This window comes from Patagioenas fasciata, chromosome 9 (genome assembly GCF_037038585.1).
Source record: "Patagioenas fasciata isolate bPatFas1 chromosome 9, bPatFas1.hap1, whole genome shotgun sequence".
NCBI classification, from domain to species: domain Eukaryota; kingdom Metazoa; phylum Chordata; class Aves; order Columbiformes; family Columbidae; genus Patagioenas; species Patagioenas fasciata.
Genome location: NC_092528.1, coordinates 23,669,667 through 23,693,072, shown reverse-complemented (window position 1 = coordinate 23,693,072; position 23,406 = coordinate 23,669,667). Strand labels below are relative to the sequence as shown.

The 23,406-nt window shown below is 42.4% G+C and overlaps 1 protein-coding gene and 1 long non-coding RNA gene across 3 annotated transcripts in view; one reads left to right on the top strand and one right to left on the bottom strand.

Annotated features, from left to right (window-relative positions):
* Positions 1–291: 291 nt before the first annotated feature.
* On the top strand, positions 292–4,332 carry LOC139828650 (uncharacterized). Its single transcript, XR_011740537.1, has 2 exons — positions 292–1,638; positions 2,731–4,332. It is a non-coding gene; the product is annotated as an uncharacterized lncRNA (long non-coding RNA).
* ABCC5 (ATP binding cassette subfamily C member 5) overlaps positions 2,768–23,406 on the bottom strand; it is a 45,583-nt gene continuing 24,944 nt past the window's right edge. Inside the window, exons 12-31 of one of the 2 annotated variants that reach the window (XM_065844712.2) lie at positions 22,046–22,117; positions 21,795–21,919; positions 21,172–21,244; positions 20,421–20,624; positions 19,611–19,754; positions 18,609–18,711; positions 17,709–17,893; positions 16,540–16,686; positions 16,078–16,207; positions 15,490–15,643; positions 15,216–15,344; positions 13,653–13,839; positions 12,276–12,365; positions 9,849–10,038; positions 8,948–9,107; positions 8,435–8,513; positions 7,429–7,542; positions 6,216–6,380; positions 5,419–5,502; positions 2,768–2,842 (exon numbers count right to left, since the gene is read on the bottom strand). In XM_065844712.2, coding sequence (XP_065700784.1) covers positions 2,783–2,842; positions 5,419–5,502; positions 6,216–6,380; positions 7,429–7,542; positions 8,435–8,513; positions 8,948–9,107; positions 9,849–10,038; positions 12,276–12,365; positions 13,653–13,839; positions 15,216–15,344; positions 15,490–15,643; positions 16,078–16,207; positions 16,540–16,686; positions 17,709–17,893; positions 18,609–18,711; positions 19,611–19,754; positions 20,421–20,624; positions 21,172–21,244; positions 21,795–21,919; positions 22,046–22,117 — 2,595 coding nt within the window. In that variant the 3' untranslated portion in view covers positions 2,768–2,782. Of the gene's footprint in view, positions 2,843–3,948; positions 5,503–6,215; positions 6,381–7,428; positions 7,543–8,434; positions 8,514–8,947; positions 9,108–9,848; positions 10,039–12,275; positions 12,366–13,652; positions 13,840–15,215; positions 15,345–15,489; positions 15,644–16,077; positions 16,208–16,539; positions 16,687–17,708; positions 17,894–18,608; positions 18,712–19,610; positions 19,755–20,420; positions 20,625–21,171; positions 21,245–21,794; positions 21,920–22,045; positions 22,118–23,406 lie in introns of those variants that run through there. The other variant, XM_065844711.2, reaches the window with a different exon arrangement.

Here is a 23,406-nt window from a genome sequence, read left to right as displayed (position 1 = left end):
GGCGCCGCGCGGAGCGGCCGGGGGGGGGAGCGCGAGGGCAGCCCCGCCCCGGCCGCTGCGCGCGCACCGGGAGGCGCCCGCCGCTGCCATCTGCGGGGCGCGCGGGGCAGGTGAGGTCCTTGCGCGCGCCCGCGCGTGCCGACACGCACCCCGCGCGAGCCCCACCGCGCTCGGCGCGCACCGAACGGCAGCCCGGCCGTGCCCCTGCGGACCCCGCACCGCGGACACGGGCAGCGCATCCCCGCACGCCAGCGGCTGCGCCCGCCCGCGCCCCTCTTGGAGCCCCGTTTACAAGGCAGGCTGAAGCGGGCACCCTCCTCCTACACCGCCTGGTCCGCGCTGCCCCTGCCCTTGGGCACAGCTACAGTGCCCCACGGGGTTCCTTCCCGCCCCCCGCGCCAGCTCTGCCTCCTCCGCACAGCCTGAACGCTTCGCTGTCACCCTCCCCTCCCAGCTCCAAGACAAACCGCAGCTCCCAGCAGGGCTGACGCATGCAGCCCTTATCCCACCCGTACCTATTTTAGCTTCTTCCATCCTGCTCCCGGTCACACTCCTCTCATCCAGCCCACAGTCCAACCCGAAGTAACCTCCCTCTACCAGCACCCCATAGACCCACTTTCTTTAATCTCTTCCACCCTCCCTGCCTGCCTCCCTCCAAACTGCCCCCAGCTCTGAAATAACATGCTTTTACTCTTCTCCAGCCCCCCTTCTTGAGGCAATCAATCACACGCCACCCACTGCCACCTTCCTGAATCAGAAAGGACAGAAACCACAGAATTATCATCTTTATCCAATCGCTCGTTGCTGTGCAGCAGTGGTAGGAGACAATAATCTGGGAGGAAGTGTGCTGGAAGCTACTGTGATTTGAAGAGCAGCACACAGGAACTCCCTCTGCCCCATATAGTGACACTTTTGTAAGTTACTTTCACTGTTAGACTTTGCCTCAGCCACCTGATGAGTCTCCAGGGCATGACTTCTGGATGACACGGGAGCATATACTACACGGTTGTGGGTTTAAGGAACCCGCAGTGGTACAGCAGCCACCTGCACCATTTCCCAGTTGAGTTTCCATTGTATCATCATACTGGAGGCAGAAACTGTGGCCCCAGCTCAACGTGGCTGCTGCCTCATCTGCACCAAAGGTAAAACAAATCACAGTATTACCCTAGACGAACCTGAGGCTGGGACTATAAAGAAAACCTTTGTGCGATTGCTGATATATAGTAAAACACAGGCTGCCATTGCAGTAAAAAATAACAAGGCAGCATTCAGAAAAGGTCTTTGGTTGCTGAGGGCATTACAGCCACCCTGTATCTTCTCAGTGTGTTCTTTTGAACCACCTTCAAGAAAAAGTTTTGCCTCTGCCCAATCCCCTTCTAGCTAAGAGAAACTTTCTGTCCTACCACCTTTTCTCTCCACATCCTCCTCTTATAAACCAAATTTTCTGCATTTACCCTTTCCTTCCAATACCTTCTCTCACTTCCACCATTTGCCTTTTGAAATAATTGTGCTTTCTCAGACTCTGTTCCCAGTGATGTACTAAGACTGCTTCCTCTCCCTCCAGCTTTCACCCAGGGATAACCCACAGACCACAGCCCCAGCCACTCCAGATCTGACCCTGGATGATCTTCACCACAGGTAATAGCAAAGTCTCCTCAGGTGTCCAAGCCTGCACAGCTTCAGGGCCTGGCTTTGGACTTACACCTTTTTAATTGCAAGTAACCCCTTTGGGCCATTTTAGAAGAATCCTGTGTTTTGATTGAAGTCCCAAGCCAGTGCAACGTTTCCACTCATCAGCTAGACGAGTTGAGCAGAAACACATTCTAAGAGTCTCTAAGCTTATGATAATGAATCGGGATCAGCCGCACTCACTGTATTTGGACAGCACGTGCAAAACTGATGCGACTGAAATTCCCAGGGGTAATACAGCAAATCAGTTACCTCAGGCCAATCTCTGGTTGCACACCTGTTGGTCTTGGGCCACAGCCTTTGCTATATACTAAGAAGAATGTGTTACGTCCATGCTACTTTGGGTAAGATCTCTTTAAGGAAAGCCTCTGTCCCAATCCCAGTCTTATTCTACTCCTCACAGGATGAAGTCTTCTCTGGGATATCACACACTAAATTCAAAACAGGACCCAGTTCCTGAAAACCTCTTGCAGAATGCTTCAAAGATAAAGATATTTCAGTCTTATTTGCAATTACTGATGTTTTTTTCCTTCCACTTGAGTGACGGGGCCCTGGGCCAGGCTTCAGCTTGCTCCTGTGGTTCAGGACAAAAGCCAATAAAAAAACCAATTACTGTTGCTCATGTGAGAAGCAACACTTCTGTACTGTCAGAGACACAAGTGCTAAATGAAGCAGATAAGTAACTACAGAAGAAATAACACTTCCCTGTGATAGTCTGTCTCCTTAATTCCAAAGTAACAATGCTGGAGCTAAAGTTTAACAAAACAGTTGAGCTAATCCCTGCTGTCCACAGGTGACTGTTCACCTGCTCCATTGCAGGCCCCTGTTTGACACCTTGTTGGGCTATTCCAGCTTGCTGAAGCAGCAGAAAAGTATTCGCCTTTTTAGGAGAGTAACTGGGAAGCAGCAGTTTGGTGCAACGAATCCTGGGTGCAGTTTCCTCTCACACCTATGCTAGTGTTACAGTTGGCGCCCACTGAAAAGAGCAGCCTCACTTCACCTCCCTTCCAGCTGTGCTTTCCTGTCTCCTTCTTTGTACAGCATTCCTGCTTTTGAAGGGTGAACTTTCTGCAAGTTATCTTTCTGAACTGGGTCACTGCTGGACCAGGCAAGAGCCACTGCTGGCATCAGGAAAGTGGAAGCAACTCCCAGCCTGGAAGAAGAAGGAGGACAAGGTCAGGATGGCTCCCCTTTTGCCCAGGCTGCCATTACCTTAGCCTTAGCTGCAAAATGAAGCCAGGCTCTGGCCCCAGTGACATTTGAGAAATAGGTACATTAGTCCTTTTTCTCCAAGGGAAATACTGAAGTTTGTGGGGTAAACTCAGTTCTGCAGGGCCCATGACAATCGTGTCTTTGACAGAGTAGCACATGAGAACTGACTGACCTCTTTTAACCACAGTTTTAGGCAGATGCATTTCACATTCTATCCCTCTCCCCTTAATATATTCAGCCTTCATCTTCACATTCTACCCAGCTCTACTTTTAGGGAAGAAGCAGGGCATTAACCTCTTTGGCCTATCACCCTGCTTTCTCATGCCTCTCCACAGTTCCTTTTTGTCCTCAAGTTTCTGATCATAAAAGAACGCCCCATCTAGCTGGGTGTTTTTTGGAGAGAGGCCTTTACCTCTCCCTTTTGTAACCACAATGTACAGTCACACTCTGTTCCTTGAATCAAGTAACACTGAGTAAAATGGTGGCCAGGCCCTGACATAGAGTAACCTTGGGTCCAGGGCTATGAGCAGGGTAAGATCTGTGTTAGTTAATTCTTGCTTGGGATAAGCCTCACTAAAGAACAACTGTAACAAATGATGCTTTTTGTGCTAAAGTCAAGCTACAGTCTAAGCTCTGTTAATGCCATCATTTGCCTGAGGCATTGGTAGCTAGAAATGCCTGTTGGTGTGACTTCACAGTCATGTCAAATTATAAACAGTAACACCTGCAGGTATAGCCAGTGGAAAATATCTGAGCCTAAGAAGGATCTTCTGTATTCTGTCTGACCCCCCCTTGCTACTTCGCTTCAATACTTGCACTCTAAATTGCTACTTAACACAAACATACATATATTGCAAGCTGCCCCCATGCTGAAGGGCACAAAAAATTATCCACTATCCTTTTAAAGAAACACTTTCACTCAAAGAAGAAAGATCAGGCCATGGTGCTTAGACAAGGAAAAATAATAGCAGCCTGCAACAACTGTCCCCAGGGCTCAAAAAGGTGAGAAGTAATTTATGTGCCCAAAACAAACCACTTAAGCCAATAAAATTTACAAAACCCAAAATAGTTTTATTTACTTTTCAGATTTCTGCCTCAATGAGACATTTTGCAAACATGCTAAGGCTACAAAATGTCCAAGTTGACAAAGACATGCAACGCTGACCATTCAGTAAGTCACAGCTATTATAGGAGCGACCGTGCCCACCCGGGCCACAGGTCCTGTAACATAGGGATGGTTGGTGTACAGTGATCATGGCAACGTACTACGCAGGACCTAGTAACCTGAGGTAGGTTTCTTTACAGTAAGAAAACTATGTCCTACACCAGTGTTACGTCCTGATCAACAGGAACCTGTTTAAAGTTCCAGAAGACGCGGTGTGGGGGACTGTTCCCTTAACAAATGTGCAATAAAGAAACACAAAATATAAATGTTGTTTAACCTTAGTATAAGTGAGCAGAATAAAATTAGTGTTCCCCATGCCAGTGAAAGCCAACCTAAACCTCTGAGGAGTGTTAGCAGCTTCAAGATAAAGGAGTCAGTCAGCTGATGCAGCTCTGAAAGGCTTTCCTGCTAGCATACAGGCTGTGATTTGAACCCTATGATTAATTTGTTACAGATCATTTCACGAACAGTTAGATTTTGGTTGTGTTAGATCAGCGAAGCAGGAAGAGCTTGGGCGTGCTTGCATTAAAACAAACCCTGCTGACACAGTAAGAAATACCGTATCAGGACACTGAGAAAATACGAGGCCTTAATGTGACCCAGAAGTGGTTCTCCGCTTGAGGAGATAACTAAAAATCTTGCTTTGGGAAAGCATCATAGGAAGCAGCAGTCGCTGCTGTGGTGAACATTAGCGATGCTCCAAATAGCTTTGATAAATTACAATGCAATAGAGTTACACCACAGAGCTCTTCACCCCTGCGCTAGACAACAAAGATGTGACAATAAAGGACACTATTGCAAAGCTTCACTTCCACTCAGACACGCAGAAAATCCAGCACTAGGAAAAGACCAACTGTAAAAGACAAAACTGTGTCCAATACAGTTCGATAACAAAGCCAGATCTCTGGTACTGTAAACTGTACAAAAATGATAGAAAAGAATATGCACTGTTATTAATACAGTGCTTATTTTAATATAAAATAAACAGCTTACATTTCCACTGTAAATATAGGCTATATACAGAATTATGTATAGATATAGCTACATGTATAAAGCTTCATTATAGGCCTCTGATACATTTATAACTATGGCTCCCTGAGCCATTTGTAGAGTGCATTTAATAACAAAAAATTAGTAATATGATTATGGAATAAATACAATAATAAAACCGAATAATTTTTCTGACACAGTTTTAAAAACTCTGACTGGACACGTTGTGCTAAAAATTAAAAGATGAAAAGGCAATAATCTGCTTTAAGGAGGAGGAGGAAGAGCTGGCCTGCCACAGGCAGGGGGTGCAGCTCTCTAAAGTAAAAGTGACTTTGCCCTGAATTTTAGCCCTTGACAGCAACCTTGTTCTCCGCAGCAGCAAACATAGCATAGAAGCGCGAGTTCTCGTTGGCCAGAAGGGCAGACGGCGTGTCGAATTCCACTACCTAAAAGCAAACAAGGCAGGTAAAATATGTCAGTAAAATCCGGCAGAAAATGGATTCCCACCCCTTGGACTTGTGACACAGCAGTAAAGAAGCCAGAACATGGCAGCGATCTTTAGATGAGACAACAGGTGGTGAAAGTATGTGCATTTATACATAAATACTGTAATGTGGGATGCTTCAAAGTAGCTCAGACAAACACCCATCAGGAAGCAACCTCTGGTGGCTCTGGTAAACAAAGGCAGATGTTATGGGGGTTTACCTTCTCTACATTTAAGAGCCTTGCCAGATGTTCTCAGATTTACTGTTTATGGCTCCCATACGGAAGCCTGAAAAGTGGTTCAAGTACCTCCCAGATGCCTGTTTGACAACACAGGGCTTCATGAAAGTAATGGGAAACTGCCACTGAGCCCCAGCAGAGACACTTCCCTTATTGCCCATCTCAGAATTAACCTACAAAGGGAGTTTTTAAAACACTATCAAAAGAGAGACTGTAACTCTCTGGTACTTTCTTGGAGTGTAAAGGGAATTTTGCTCTCTTTGAGCCTGTTTCAGTCAAGCAATAACTAATTCTATTGGAGCATTATTATCAAGGATGTGAATGATTACAGAGGGTTCTCCACCCTGCAATCCTAGCTGTTCCTTCAGTTCAGTCTGCACACATGGCACCACCAGACTGCAACAGGAACTGCAGCCACAAAAGTCTTTCTGCTCACCTGTCCTTGTGTCAGCACCATGATCCGATCAGAGCCTAGAACCGTATGCAGGCGATGAGCAATTGTTAACATAGTGCAGTCTGCAAACGCCTCTCTGATAGTCTCCTGAATCAGTAAGTCTGTCTCTGTGTCCATAGCAGCTGTTGCTTCATCCAGTATCAAAATCTGAAAACAGCACATAATCCTGGCTGTCACCCATAGTAACACTTTCCCTCCCTGGACATAAAAAATATGTAGAGTGGGCAGAATTACCATGACCAAGAGTTGTCACAACTGGCAATCATTATGGAGCTGCGGTCACAAATGTGGTTTGTTACAAGCAGCCTTTCAGTTTTCCTTATGTAATGCCTTCAACAAAGTTACCTTATGGATCACACCTGCATTTCATGGTCACAGAGCCACAGGCTGACTGGGTTCTGACCGGGGCCTCATGTTTCCACTACTTTGTAAGTTTTACATTCAGCAGCTGAGCGTCAAATACAAATTCTACTGGTAAACTAATCTGACACATCCTTGGTTGTGACAGTTCTTTCTGGAATGAGTCAATACTGACTAGGCTTATTAAGCTTTCTTACGCTGGAAAGAATTACCCTTCCTTTCAGACTCAGATGTAAACCGATCTGGAGTGGTGTCTTGGCAACACTAAACTAGACTTGGTTTGTGCAGGTACAGCAGTAACTTCTGCTGAGTAGTCTTGGCTTTAAAACAGACACAGGGAGAACTTTCAAATATGGTGTACAATGTTTAAGAAAAAAGAATTTTAAAATCAGAATCCTGGTCAATCTCAATCCAAATGTCCTTTCTCACTGTAATTATTATTCATCTTCCACTCCTGCAAAACCCTTAACTTCACTGGCACAGCATGGTCCTAAATTCCATTTGGAAACTACATTTTAGTGGAACACCATGTAGAACAAAAGTACTTGGCTGACATTTACAAAAAGGTGGAAGAAGGAAAGAATCTGATGTCACCAGTAACAGGACACTCTGAATAAAAGATTAAACCAGTCTGACACACTATTATTAACACTAACATGCAATACCTTTCTGCAGCTGGTTACAGATGCCTTTCTATTGCCCTAACCCTACACCATCTGTGGGTTTCAATAACTGTTGGTGTGATTCCTCTGATAGAATGAATCTGGCACAAAACCAGCTTGGTCAATGCTATCAGTTTACCATCTCCAGCTATTTCTCTCATCACTATGCTCACCTTGCAACGACGCAGCAGAGCTCTAGCTATGCACAGTAACTGTCTCTCTCCAACTGAGAAGTTTTCCCCATTTTCCATCACTTCTGAGTCAAGTTTCATAGGCAGCTGGGCAACCTGTGTAGGAAAGGAGAGGCAAAAATCTTAGAGCATTGCAGACTTTTTGTATCTTCAGGGCACAAGACAGTTGCTCCTCCTGCAAATCTCATTTTGCCCGTGTTCCAAAACATCCATCACACTTTGCTGACCATCTCTCCATTAGGGTAATTAGTAACAAGCAACTAATGCTAAACCAACAATATGACATCAGATCTGCTCAGTCCAGTTGAAGTGCCTGTGACTCAGTGACAGCTACTGAGAACATTACTAGTTGCTAAGCTAGAACAGCTATATCCTCTCAGTAGACAACTTTAGAATGACTTAAATACAAAATATAAGATCTCTAGAAAAAAGTGTGCCACATACAAAATCATATCACCATGAATACAGATCTCCTGACAGCCTTTCTCCCCAAGACTTCCACCAAGAGCGAATCTAGTCCCTGCAGGAACTACTTCAACTACTACTACATGCAGCCCCAGGCCATCTGACTGACAAGAAAAGAACTGGAAACATCATGGCAGTAAGACTTGCTGCAGAAGGCCTCACAAACAGCAGATTTTAAGTGCAGTATAAATGTTCATGTATGACATTCACACTCACAAATGTAAATGTAGAATGCACACCTAAGGCACATATAGAAAAACATCACATGGAATATTGTAAAGCCCTAGGAGTCCCTGTGATAAAGTGACACTCTGCTATGCTATATAGTAAAAAAAGTAAACATCCAAAGTATGGCATGTTCTACAAAAATTCAGTCTCGTTAGTAGAAATCAAGCATAGCCAATAAGAGAAAAAACTTGCAAAGGAAAAGCTTCATTTAAACGTTTCTGAAGCAGCTACTAACAGAACATGTAGGTTTGAAGGCAGAAGCACAAACATATCTCATAGGGCACATAATACTTACACACTCCTTCATGTGAGTCCTTTCCAAAGCATCCCAGATTTGTTCTTCACTGTACTGATTGAAAGGATCCAGGTTTGATCTGGAGGGGGAAGCAGAAAACACAACTGGCATTTTTATTCAGCAATGAGCAGCAAAGCAGCAGTGTGCTAATTCATCCATATGGATGATTCCCATCTAGCCTTGCACTGACAGAATTTCCTTGCCAAGGAAATCAGATACTCCCAGCACACTGGGGTTAGAGTAGCCAAAGAACAAAAGAGTAGAGATGAAAGACAAAGATACAAAAACTTCAAGGAAATATAAACAGAAAGCAAGACTTTCATAGAGGATGATCGCATCCAGTTATGCATCAGGCCAGGTAAAATAATTCAGTTGTGCTTTTTTTTTGTTTCAAAACCAGAGAACATAAGCTAGGATGCCTGAGAACTAACATCTCACCAGGCACCTATTTGACTTCAAGTATTAAGCTGGTAGCCCTCTTTTTCCTTTTTGCCTTCATATGGTCTCACTAACCTCACAGTGCCACTGAACAGCACAGGTTCCTGAGGAATTATTGAGAGTTTGCTGCGAAGATCTGCCAGACCAATGTCATTTATTTTCAAGCCATCGATTTTAATGCAGCCTCCAGACAGTTCAACCAGACGAAAGAGTGCCATTCCAAGAGAAGACTTCCCTAAAAATGAGAAAGGAAAAACAATACTAGTGTTTCTACAGTCACAGCAGCTTTGAAATGAGAAAGCATTTTAAAAGCTGCCCATGTGTAAGAAAAGCGTTTTAAAATACCATAAAGTCCTGGCAAACAATGCTGGGGTTCAGCATTTAAGCTTCTAAGCAATTATAGAGGCAGGTACTAAAATTTTCTTAAAGATGCCACCCCTACAGTGGCATCCCACCCCTGCTACCAAAACCTTGCCACATAAATCAAATAAACCAAATAAAACATTATTAATTGCTTACTTAGAAACTACATTTTGGGAGTTGGTTTAATTCACCTCACAAACAGGGGTTTTGATTCTTCAAATTACAGACTTCTGAGATAGCTCAGAGCCAAATGCAGCTGCAGCATCGGCACAAAAAACTTTCCAGAGAGTCAAATTAGGTGCCATGAGCATGTTGTAGGTGCAATTCTGTGCTGGTAACTGGCTTGGGCTGTTAAACTTTGAGTGTACTGGCTCAGGCATAGTAGAATATCCCTCTACTTTATATGAAAAGTTGTTTTCATTATTGTTTACAGGGATCCTTACTTATGTATGCATGTAAATAGAATCCACCACTGACAGATTGCTGGACCACTCCTGTGCGATTAACAATTTTTTCAAGCAGAAGAGAGGGAGAACCAATATGACCACCCCACTCTATTCCATTCCCATTCTGTAAAAGTAGTAATTTAACTCTGCTTAGTGATTTTCCTTACCTGAGCCTGTCCTTCCCACAATGCCAATCTTTTCCTTCGGTTTGATAGTAAAGGACACTTTTTTAAGTACTAGAGGGAGGTTCTCTCGGTACCGCATCTCTGCATTTTCAAAAACAACTTCACCTTCCTGTGGCCAGTCCAGAGGAGGAGCTTTATTCTTAATTCGAGCAGGAGCTTCCAAGGAAAGTGTCTTTGAAACAAAACCAGAAGTTCAGTATTCAGTAAATAAAACACCAGAAGGAAATCATCACTTGCAGCTTTCAGCAGGAGTTCTTCCCTGTGTACTCAGACCATATCAATTTATGGCAGTTTTATGAACTGTGTAGCTGGACGCGGGCCCAGTGGTTCAGAAGTTTGCTATGTTACACTGACCACACTGCTATTCGCCTCCTGTTGCCTCAGTAATGACATCAGTCTTCTACACAAAGTTTCTCATCAACAGAAATCAAAATATACACAATAATATTGAGTTTTGTGGCACTCCAAAGACTTCATGCTTCTGGATGCAAAATCTGCTGTATTTCTAAGTTTCCTTGGTTATGCCACAGCAAGGTCGCTTCTGCTGATTCTGACACAGAAGGGAATGCCCACATGACACACTGTACACATGCTGCCCCCTCCTATTCTTCCTCATTCTCCCCTGCTCTATTAAATCACAGAGTCACTCAGGCCCCTTCCAGCTTGCTCACTTTTGCTATTTCACTCTGCCCCTCAATAGGTCCCTCATTAAGCAGTTCACAGATTTAACAAAAGAGCAGAACCTCTGAAAACCAAATATGCGCCTTTATGGCATGTTTAGAATGAAGCCAAGATCACTGTCCTGTATTCGGCACAAGCAGCCTCAGAGAACAGCAGAAATCCTGTCACGGGATACATCTCATGTAACTTTAAACACATACAAAGTAAGAACCTCCAACTGAAATAGGCCACATCAACTCCTTTATAGTCACTACAAAGAAGCCAGCATTTCTGGAGTGTGATTGATCTCATTCCAATATAAACACTTTGAATGGGTAATAAATTGCCCTCTGGAGATTGCCATTTCCTGCACTGACTATAGAGCGATCCCACAGGGATTATGGCAGTCCTGGATATCTGCAATATCTAGTTAGAGGCAAATGAATTGTGTCCCAAGGGTTTGAGAAAAACAGCAATTTCCTACAGTGCTCCAGCTCTTTGAGCTTAGTGCTGGTAACAGTGACCTTGGAGCCTGCACTAAAGGAAGCCAAGCCTGGTACTTGGTAATTCAAGAACCTGTATGGTCTTTCGATGCTCACCCACCCCTTTGCATTGGATTCAAACTAGTTTTACAGTTTCTTAATAAAATGGCTGTCTAGAGATCCAAATTAAAAAAAAAAAAAAAATCACAGAAAGTGTTGCTTAATAATGATATAAAAGGATAGGCAGTAACTACAAAAAAAACCACAAAACACACACACAGAGAACAGCCTACAAGTTTTGCCACTTGAAGGCCTGACAGTGATAGAGCCACATCAGCACAGTGAGAGATGCCAGGCAGTTTTTGTCACACAGTTCTCAGCTTGTGTGGTCACCAAGTCTTACATAAACAGAAATTTTCTAATTAGATGCCACAAGGATTAGGGGAGTGGGTAGTTTTGTTTTGTTTTCCTTTTCAGTATTAAATCCACAGGCTAAAAAAAGTTCTACAAATATCAACTACTACATAGTCCAGGTTTACCAAATAGATACACATCTCCCACCGAAGTTCAGAGGGAATGTGTATTAAGTAAAAAAGCCTTCCATCTCAAAGACCAGAGCCAGTAGAAGGCTTTCAGCTGGCTACGCTTTTCCCATTGACCTACACCCAGTTCTGCATACACAGATCCTCATTGTGAAGAAAGGGTTACAAATAATCAGAGCAGCTTGCTAAAATGTAGCCTGGCACATTTCACATGTTTCCATAAGAGCAATCCCTTGACTTTTAAAGCATATTTCTATGTTATAGAAGATAGCTGTGGAGAAAGAAGTAGACTTAAGATTAAGCAGAATTACATGTCGATAAAGTAACAAAGAGTTATCTGTGTTAAAATAAAGGAGTTCCATTAGGTTTGGAATGAAGGGTGCCAGAACACCGTCCTTTTACTGTAAAATATTCTGTTGAATTCCCAGTTGCCCCTTTCACACTCTACACTCTTTACTGAGAATGTCACTAAACTTTCAATACCGTTAGGTAACTTCAGTGATGTCTGTAAGCTGAGTTACTTCCCAGCTCTTGTGCCATTCATTCTGCCAGTGCTTATATACACACTTATAAAACAAATCCACTCTTCTGTATCACAGTACATGCATTAATGTGTTCACAAGATGAGAAATATACATTCTGTACTAAGGCAGACCTCATATGCCAGCAACATTACAAGCAACAAGAAATGTTACACCAGGCAGCTGAATGTATTATTGTCCTACCTTGATATAGTGATCGATCCTCTCCACTGAGGTGAAGCGAGCTTCTGTCTCTGAAGCAAGCCTGACTGTAAACTGGAACAACCCTGTTAACTGGAGTGATGGGAGAAAACACAGACACATTTAGAGAGCTACAATTTATTATTGAATTAAGAGATGAACCCAATGGATAGTGCAGCCAGCAGGACCAGGGCAGCGATTGTCGCACTGTACTCAGCACTGGTGAGGCTGCACCCTGAATCCTGGGTTCAGTTTTGGGCCCCTCGCTACAAGAAGGACACTGAGGTACTGGAGAGAGTTCAGAGGGGGCAACAAGGCTGGTGAAGGGTCTGGAGCACAAGTCTGATGGGGAGCAGCTGAGGAAGCTGGGGCTGTTCAGTCTGGAGAAAAGGAGGATGAGGGGAGACCTTATCGCTGTCTGCAACTGCCTGAAAGGAGGTTGGTCTCTTCTCCAAAGTAACAAGTGACAGGACAAGAGGAAATGGCCTCAAGTTGTGCACCAGGGGAGGTTTAGATCTGATATTAGGAAAAAATTCTCCCCAGAAAGGGTTGTGAAGAAGCATTGGAACAGGCTGCCCAGGGAAGCGGTGGAGTAACCATCCCTGGAGATGTTTAAAAGATGTGTAGATGTGGCACTTAGTGACATGGTTTAGTGGTCAACCTCGCAGCGTTAGGTTAACTGTTGGACTCAATGATTGGAAAGGTCTTTTCCAGCCTAAATAATTCTATGATATTTGATACAAGTACTCCTGCCATTGGGCACCACACAGCTAAGGTGCCCAAGGCAAGCTACTTTTAGATAATGAATAAATTATGGTTATCTTAAAATTACTTCGAAAGCCAGCAGTTTAGAAAGGTTTCCCACAAGCAACAGCTTTAAATATTAACCAAGTTTTGTAACTTCACCTTAGTACCACCAGGGGGCAGAAAAGGCCAAACGACAGCTCTAATAACAAGTATTCCAAGCCCTCATGTCCATCTAACCCCACATAGCTGCTCGCTGTGAATACATCCTGCAGGCAACACATTTAAACGTCAGTTTGGCAGATGTCTGATGTACCATCAATCAAATTTCTGGAAATATTCAGGAAAATTGGAATATGCAGCATATGAAGAGCCTCAAACCAATTCTTCTTTACCATTTAAAAAGCAGCAGCTGCCCAAAACACTAGCCTTAAGCACCTAGCTCCTCATAATTTGTAATTTGCCTGCTCACACAAGGTCCTGACTCTGAATTGCTTTCCCCTCCATTACCAAAAGGGGTAACAGCATTTTATTCTATTCTGCTGTATGGAGGAAAGTTTTTGATGGTGTGTTACTTTTACTTACTGGCAATAACCACATTAAATAAGAAGTATTACAGTATGTGGACATACTCACCTGCACAGCATATGAGATAGCCAGTCCAGCATAGGCAGGAGGAATCTGGCCATGCATTAAGACAATCATAAGGCCAGTGGTCGTGATAAGAGCAATGCTGATGATGTCCAGCCGCACAGCTAGCCAGCGCATTGCACAACTGAACAGGTAAAATGGTGCCTGATTGTCATCTAGGAGCTCTTGATACCTGAAACAAATACAAGAAAGGTTAGTAGACCTCCACGGGCCTGATGTTCTACAAATAGCAGAGCTACTTAAAACCTTGTTCCAGTATCAGAACTCAGGGTCATAAACCTCGTATGTCACTAACAAAGCTTCAAACTAGGCCATGAAACCAGGGTTTGCAAATGTTCTTGATTAATATCAGATATCTACTTAGCTTGAACTCTCACAAGTTAAATTGCCATGTTTCTGTGTACCACAATGAATTATACTGGGGGCGAATTATAATTCAGGGACGCTACATAAACTTTCACCACAACCTCACCTATGAAGATCTTCCAGAGGATGCTCAATGTCTACAAATTTCTCCATGGGTAACAGCAGCAACATTTCAGAATACAGACAAAATAGGCAACATTTTATACACAAGTGTAAAAGTAAAATTAGACTGAGTTTTGACAGGACTGGTGACACTAATTTAAACACATCAATAACCATTTAGTTTACAATCCTGACACTGTGGAGCTGAGAAAATATATTCAAGGCGAAAAACTGGAGAGATTCACAAAGCCAGTAACCAGATTTTCCAATTGTGCAACTCAGTTTTACGCCAATCACTGTCACACTGTGCAGTGCCTTAGTGCTCTAGCAGCAGCAACGCTAAGGGACTGCGACTTGCACCTCCACAACCTTTCATCTAAGCTGATGTAGCCGTGTCTTTCCAGAGCTTCTGTGGTGGTTTTCCCTGTGCTCCCAGCACTGTTGGTCTCACGACCTTGCACCTGCAAAACCCTGATATTGTTATGGCAGGTTCTCATGGGAAGTAACTACCTCCCACATGAGAAGTGTTTCACTTTCCCTCACTAACATTCGTTTTGCAGATTTTAGTTTATACTACAGAAAACCAAGCATAGTGCCCAAGGAGGCTAACAATCACTTAAATACTTGATAAATGCTACCCAATTACACACATGCATATAGACTAGCAGCTCATCAATATGCACACTGAGGTTTCATTAGCATGTTCTAACCAATGCTAATGTCATCACAAAGAAAAACAACCAACAAAGTATGAGCAGCACCTGATGAAAAAGCATGTACTACTAGGGAAAAAATAGAGCCAAAATGTTGCCTTCACCATTATCATTGCCCCTGCTGCACTGCAGAGAACTCCAGAGAGCATTCACCTGGGAACCCATCGCTGTTCTTCCACTGGCTACTGGGGACTTTTCCCTTCCCCTTCTCCTTGTTCTCCTCCTTTTTTTCCCCAAAAAACCAACATTAACTCTTAAAGCCAATGTATGCCATGAGCTATAGACCCCATTAATAAATCTTCTTGATTGTAAACCTTTTGCACCCTGCTTTGTGCTCCAGCACTCCCTGACAGATATCTAGACTGACCTGTGCAGAAATTCCTGTCCTTTGTTGTAGGCATGGATTGTGGAGAGACCCTGTATGCTGGATGTAATATGAGACAGGAATGGAGACTGTGTGATGTTGTCCAGACGCTTGAGCTCTCGAATAAAGACTCTGGAAGGAAAGAAGCACTTTTAAGTGACATGTACAAACACTATATACCAACCACTACACTGATGCATATATACCTGAAAAACTGTATGTCCTTGATAACAGGTCAAAGTATCTCTCCTTTTATGAAAGCAGCTGATGCACTTACCGAGACACAACATGTAGAACTGTGAACAGGACAATGAGGGGCCCCACTGCCACCAGGAACCAGGGGAAAACCCCAGAAATCACTCCCACACAGAAGAACACAAGGATGACATTCTGGATGAACATTTCTGCTTGAAATGGCAAACGAACATCAACTGGAAAAAATGGAGGGGAAAAGAAGAAGATCTTGAGTACAGAAAGCTACAACCACCTATATAAAACAATTCAGTCCAGCTATACATTATCATTGACAAGGACAGTGATTTCTCATAGTTTATTCAAATTAAAAACGCACATCAGCTTCACCCTGATGCTCAAGGTTCCCCCTGCATTAACTGCTATGAGTCCACATGCAGTCTATACATACAAAAGCAGCTGCACGTTTACTTTTTTATAAGTGAATGGACAGAAGTGAAATATCAGCTGCCTTCCAGAATCATAACCCAGGCAGATCTCAATTCCTGCTTTGTCTATTACAAGTACACATTTGGCGATGATACAGGATAGGATCACCCCAACAGCAAGAGACTGGAGAGTTCGAACTGCGAGGTCTGAATGCGGGATCTACAGTGCATGCAGTGAGAGATACCTTCATCCATGTCTTTGGAAAACCTGTTGAGAATCCGCCCAGTGGGTGTAGTGTCAAAGAACTTCATGGGGCTACGCAGAATCCGTCGGAAGAGGTCGTCATGGAGCCTTGAGGATGCTCGGAGAGTTCCCTGACAACGCAGAAAACATGGCAGCGTTATGAAAGGATGTTTGCCTTTCTGCCACTGCTCCTGCCCTGGGCACCAAAACATTCTGCTCATATTCCCCCTCCAACCATAAGTTGTTTTTTCTTGTGTTCTGCACTTCCGACCAGTGGAAGGAAGCTATTAATTTAGGAAGAAGTTTAACAGAAAGCATGATGCAGCCATGGGAAATGACTTACGGAAACCTCACAATCCACAATCTGACTTCTGCTGGTTCAAAAGTCTCTCTTGGGAGGTGACCAAAAGAACCATGGTGACAGCATGAGTATATAAGAAAAAACAGCAGCGTTGGCACATACCTTTACAAAAACAACACCACGAACAGCTTTCAGGATCAACATAACTGCCATTGACAGCGCATAGATGCCAGCATAGTAATGCATGTGAGGGTTGTCTTTCATACTGTTGCTTATGACAGTATCATTTCCCAAAGTCACAGTGGTGTTCTGCAGAAAAACCAAGGTTTCAGTAAAAAGATTAAGTATTAAGCATGTACACATTACACATGGTAGAATTTAACCATCCTCTGTCCCCTCCCACCATATTTGATATTTCTTTAAATGATCTTTGAATACTTTAGAACATTTTCCCTAGCAGATACTTGACATTCAGGTTTGTAGCCCTCAGCCTTTCCTCTACAATATCTTTGAAAATACTACCACAATACCTATTTTGATTCCTAATCTCTCATTATATGTTTATTATTTCTTTTCTTCTGAACAATGCCAGATATTGCATACCACCACTCCTATTATTCACCTTGGATAGGTTGTACATTGTCTTCTTACCAAACATGGTGGTTATTTTCTGCCCGTATGGAGTAAATTCTTTACTGTCACACTGTTGCACATTCTGTGTTTTGTTTTTTTTTTCATATTTAAGTATGTTTAAGGACCTCATTGCTTATTTTAATATAGTTGGCCATCTGCACTTCATTATTTCTTCTCTGAGGTCAGTAGTTTGCTCCCCCCACCCAAAAAATAATCTTGCAGTTATATTTGAATCTTAAATGCAACAAGACTTGCAATCAAAGCCCCTAGAGTGGTAAAAGTCCCAACTATTCCAAGTCAACAGAGTCTTCAAAACAACTCCTAAAAGTCATTTGACTTAAGTCATGTACTTTAACAAGATTATCCTGCTAGATGTAAGGTCACATTAAAAAAAAAGTACTAAAATGAGTAATTCCTCCTTCAGCTTCTTGGCCTCTTTCAGATTTTTCACTACATTTTCTTAGACTAACCAAGACAAGGAACAAGAGGGCAGTATAAAACCACATGAGCTATTATATCTTATTAGTGGAGCTCTCTTATTCCTGGGGATGTACTATCTAGTGAGATCACCTCCTGGAGAGCCTTACAACTTAAATTCGGAAGCACCATTTGGTCTCATAGGACAGCTTGGGATTAGTCCAGGAGAGCAATTCCCCTGCCTTTTAGACACAGGAGAGTAGAAAAGCTATTGATCTTACTCCACTGCCTTGCTTGATCCAGAAACTCAGCCACCAGTTGCTAAAGGCCGTACTGCCCACGTTCAGCACAAAGAGCGCCATGATGACGAGGAAGGCGAAGGGGCCTCCAGCTGCCTGAATGTAGATGCCATAAACAGACCAGGGCACAGAGCCTTTCCCTTTCTCTTCCAACGGCACCAATTGACCTGTGAAACAAAAGAACAGGAAGGAGTGAGGAAAATAAAGCTGTTCCATGAAACTTCTATAAATTGTCAATACCCACAAAACTGCAGCCATTTTCAAACTGTACAGAGTACTTTCAGAAACAGACATTACTTAACAGGTAGAACTCAATGGTTCAAACCATTTTCCAAAAAGTCACATTTCCCCTGCAGAATCATTCACATCGTGGTATGTCTGAAAAAGTGTAAGCAGCACAGATTTAAACACTAGGCTGGCATCAGCCTCACTATTGCTTTTTAAACCCTGCTGAAGTTCAAAGTTAACATCAAACAGGGAGAACCACAAAACAGAGGGAACCACAAAACAGAGGCCAGATATTTCAGTTCTTCCTATATAAATGCTATGTCCTGCCTAGGACTCTACAACTATCAAGGTATCTACATTGCCCTCTCAGCACAGGACAGAGAGGTGATGAGACATGGTTCTACAAGCTCCTTTGAGCTGATGGCATCTGAACAGCAGCAGCCTCATGGAACTTAGAGACACTGTGCAGGCACCAATATTTAATGAATTAATGGATGTCCTTTGCCTACTGCATGTGTCTTACCAACCAGTGACCAGAACTTGAAACAGCTTTTAAAACCTGAGAGGTACGTTCATAATACTCTTTGAAAGAAAATGTTCTGAGCTTATTGGTATATAAAATAATTACAGCCAGAAATATGAATAAATAGTTACCCTCTTCCTTCTTTACAACTTTCTCCTTCTTCACAGACCCTGTTTTGGTACTTTTATCCTGGGGTCTTTTCAGTGAACTGTTTGTGTTCTTCTTTATATTAATCTGCAGGAAAACAATAACACTAAACATACCATAGTAATTTGCTTTGACATTTCCATATCTGAACACAAACTTTTTATAAGTTGCCTCCTAAGGACAAAGGCTTTCAATGCTTAGCATTCACACTGAGGATATTAACTTTGTGGTTATTACAGATGACGCCAACTCTGGTGGATTAAATTCTCCTCCTTTATTAATCTGAACTGCTACCAGTGTGTACTGGTAATGTGCAAGGTTCATTTCTAGAATCAGTGACACTATGAGCATACATGGCAGAGGAATTTCACCCCTGCTACTGAGAGAAAGATTCAATCCCCCTGTCCCTTGTAAAAATAACTCTCAATTTTATTAAGAGGCTCTTTTTCCCCAAAGACCTTAGTACTTCATTCAGGAAAGCTCTGATGAAATGTATCTAAGGATGAAGTCCAGTTAACATGGTCTCCCAGAAATCAAATGTCCAAAAACTAAACTGCACACACATTTACTGTTCAAGTAACAAGTTGTGTTACTTTTGCTGTGCCTCACTCACTCTCTACGCGCAAAAGAAGTAACAAATCAGCAAGAATTTTTTCAAAAGTTGGTCCTGCGCTAATTTGGAGGTAAATTAAGAAGTGAGGTGTACAAGACACAATGAGATTCCTGGTCTGAGCATCAGAGGAGATTGCTCATTACTTTCACATTCAACTCATGAGCTTATTGGCAGAGTCCTCTCCCCTGCACATTCCCTGAATGTGAACTGTTACTGCAAATACAAAGTGTTAATGAAGCACACCCAGGAAATCTATCAGTCAGATCATCATACAAACATGTGAAGCCATTTTCCAGCCTTCCAATCACATCATTTGGTTCATCTCATCAGAAAAGTCAACACTCATAGCACCTTAAAATAAAAATCCAAGCACCTCAATATGTGGTGTCTCTCCCAGCTGTAGGTTGTTGAAAATAGTTGCATAGTCCCCATTTAAATTCATCAGTTCCTCATGACTTCCTCGCTCAGTGATGCAGCCTTCTTTCATGAAAATCACTTCATCACAGTCAACAAGATACTGGAGAAAATGGCAGTAAGAACAAGTCTCGATCATTATGTCCGATAATCACACACACTCCCACACAATCCTTTTCAGTAATTATTAGATATTTTCACAAAATACACCTCTTCTTAGATAAAAGACATCTGATTTTTAAAGGCCCTGCATTGACTAGAGCACCGTGATTACTCTTACTTTACACAAATCAAAAGTTTTTACGTTCTATCAAAGAACAATTCGTTATGGAAGACAATTCAGGATACTTAAGCACTGCAAATACTGATATACTAACTATTAATATTTCTATATACAGATGGCAAAAACAATCTCAGAATACATCCATTCTGATTTACGGACACCAAATCTAAGCATTTTCTGATGTGATGAACTAGCTTTACAGCAAGTTAGCAAAAGTGGTTTTGAACAAGATATTTATTTCTCTGGTAAATTTTCTTTAGCCAAGTGTTAACAGCCCTGATCAGACACCAAGCAGCACTGGTATCAAATAAAGAACTAGATTGTATTCAATGCACATTTGCAAACTAGTCTGTAAATGTAAACCACACATCCTATAGACAGACAGGGATGTGCTGTAACAGGTCAGGGTATAAAAATTTCCAGTATGAAGGCAACTGACTAAACAACATTTCAAGAAAGTCTAAGAAAATATGAGAGATGAAGTACCTGAAGCTGATGAGTGATGAAAAGGACAGTCTTTGACTTCAGGTGCTTCCTTATTGCGCTGTTAAAAATGTGATTTCCAACATGAGCATCTAAGGCACTAAGGGGATCATCAAGGATGTAAATGCTTCTGTCACTGTATAGGGCTCGAGCCAGGCTGATTCTCTGACGCTGTCCTCCGCTCAGGTTGGCCCCTCGTTCACCAATCTGCACAGACACACACCCATTCTTTTATTCTACAGCACCATGCAACACAGATATTCAGAGCTCAAGAGCTGACCAGAATGAAGCAGATAATAATTTACATGTATATACACACCCCATAATATTGTATATTGTTTTAATACATATATAAGTTCTATAGTGCAGGTGTCCATTTCCTTGTGACACATTTTACAAACTCAAGCTTGATATGCTTGAAATGTGGCACTACTTTTTTGCTTATTTACCTTTTTTTTGTAGTAACATAGACATGCTCTTTTCTTAGCCATTTTAAATCAAGTTCAAATAGGTTCTATTAAGGCAGGTAAATTTAAAACACAATGAAGAACCCCCAAACTGCCAACATCTGCGTGAAAACCATGGCACAGCTCTCAATAGCCCAGGGTCTGCACTGGTAAACAAGAAGGTGCATTGCACAGCCTGGCTCTCACACATATCACACTAATGTTTTCCTCACTCCAGGCTAGTCCGCCAAACCAAAGCTATACTTTTCTTCATCTACTAGTCAGTTTACTCTAAGTAAAATGTATACCTCTGTCAGGTCCCCATTTGGAAGGATGGCTAGGTCAGGCCTTAGACAGCAATCATTCAACACCGTATTGTATCTGAAGAACAATTAGATAAGCAGTAAGAACAGGTTTTTTCCCCCCCCCAACTATCTAGCTACCACAGCACGATCCCACTTTCTACATTAATAGCAGACAGACATTCCAGCAGCCTAAAACAGACGATCTGCCTTGGATTCCCAGGAGGAAATTTCTGAAGTCCCGTGAGGGTAAGGAGGCAATTTCTTTCCAGGGACACCTGGCAGAGGGAAGGGCCACAGAAGGTGCCAGTGCATTGCAAACAGCAGTTGTTGTGTTTTAAGGTGGTGGGGCCAGGACAGCAAGAGAAAATGCCCCTTGGGTGCTGCTCAAAGCAGAGCTCAGCCAGGGCTGCAGCAGGAGGAACAGCCCTCGCTGTGCACAGAGCGAGGACGGCGGCACTGACAGTGCCAGCACAGCGACCACATGCAGGCTCTTAAACGAGTCTTGAAGACAGACTCTAAAGAGATACGTAGACTTTAACTGCGGCATACTCTGCATTAAATTTTCCCGCATTTGGGCCAAGAATTGCTAAGCTTTAGTCAAAAATCGGCAAACGGTTCTGACAAACCTCTCTTCATCGTATTCCTTGCCAAAAAGAATGTTGTCCCGAAGGGTAGCATTGAGAATCCAGGCCTGCTGGGCCACATATGCAAATGTTCCACTTACTGCAATGCTACCTTCCAACAGGGTCATCTGAAATTGAAGATAAACTGTGAAATTATGCTATTCCATAGCACAGACTTTTTCTAGAGAGTACAAACAAGTGAAATAGAAGATAGGAAAGAGAAAAGCAGAAGTAGTCAAAACGGTATTTCTCACCTGTCCTAAAATTGCTGAGATAAGTGAAGTTTTTCCACTCCCCACACTGCCACAAATTCCAACAAGTTTTCCCTAAACAGAAAAAGAAATTATAGTACTCGTTTATCATAGTCTCTATCCCTTTCAGAATTGGGACTACCTTGAGTATCTCAGAGGGGACAGCTGGACATTAATGATAGCTGAAAAAAGACGTAACAGACCGAAAAAAAACAATAAAGTCAATATTGTAACTGTCAAATAATAACGAGGGAACACTATGCCACAGTGGACTAAAACTGAACCAGCTGCACAGGTGAAAAATGAACGTACTTTAAGATCAGTTGCCCTTTGATTGGGCCTTTTACACCCAGCAAAACGCACCAGGGTCTGCCTGAACAGAATCCACCAAGATGCTTTTCAGGGTGATAAGGAAATATACAAAGGAAAGAAAAATCAGAGGTTAGGATATGCGTGTCCAGTAAAACTGCTTGCCTATGAGATGTAGCTTTCTAAGGAACACGTACCAAGAAACAGCTAGAATCCAGTCACTTTGAAGCATTTCTCTACAGTGAAACAGGTAGGTTGATACCCACATTAAACAATGAATTCAAAACTACTTTTGTTCCTTTTGTAAAAAGAGCTAAAGTAGACAAAAAAGGTATAGCCACTTGTGAAACACACTGCTGTCCTTCTCTTACTTATGAACTTCTGATAGTAAATTGGCCTTTACATTTTCAAGTAACTGTGCTCCTTTTTCAAGGTTATTTCTTAAACTATATGCAACTTTTTCAAAAGATTAATGTATAGGATTTATAGTTTAAAATAGTTTAAACTACCCTTCTACTCATATGACTATAAGAGACAATTTAAGCATAAATATCTTGATAAATACATGTATCCCCATTACTACAGCATCCAAGTGCCAAACTGCAAAACTGTTGTATTTGTAGATGTCATGTATAAAGTCCAATGCTTTTTCTTTGAGATTTTACATGCTTTCACCCATCTTGGAATGAGGACTCCAACTGCTTCTAAATTCTTGAAAAATCTGTGTCCTTCTACTGCACAAAAATTGTCAGGGAAGAAAATTGCACATTCTTCAATGAAAAGCACTGTTATACTCCCTTAGAACACCTAATCACTCTAAACGTCTACCCAGAATATAGCTGAAACACAGCAAAATTATCCAACGGTTGCAGGAAAGCACCATCCACCAATACCCCACTGATATCCCTGTTGCCCTGTTGATTTTTTAAGTTCAATGAATCATATACTGTATTGAGAGCTACAAACAGCGAAGCCATCCATTAGATGTGAAAGCTCTACAACCTGCAGCTGTTTCATAGGCTGTTTGCAAGGATCTAGTTTGCTAAAATGGCACA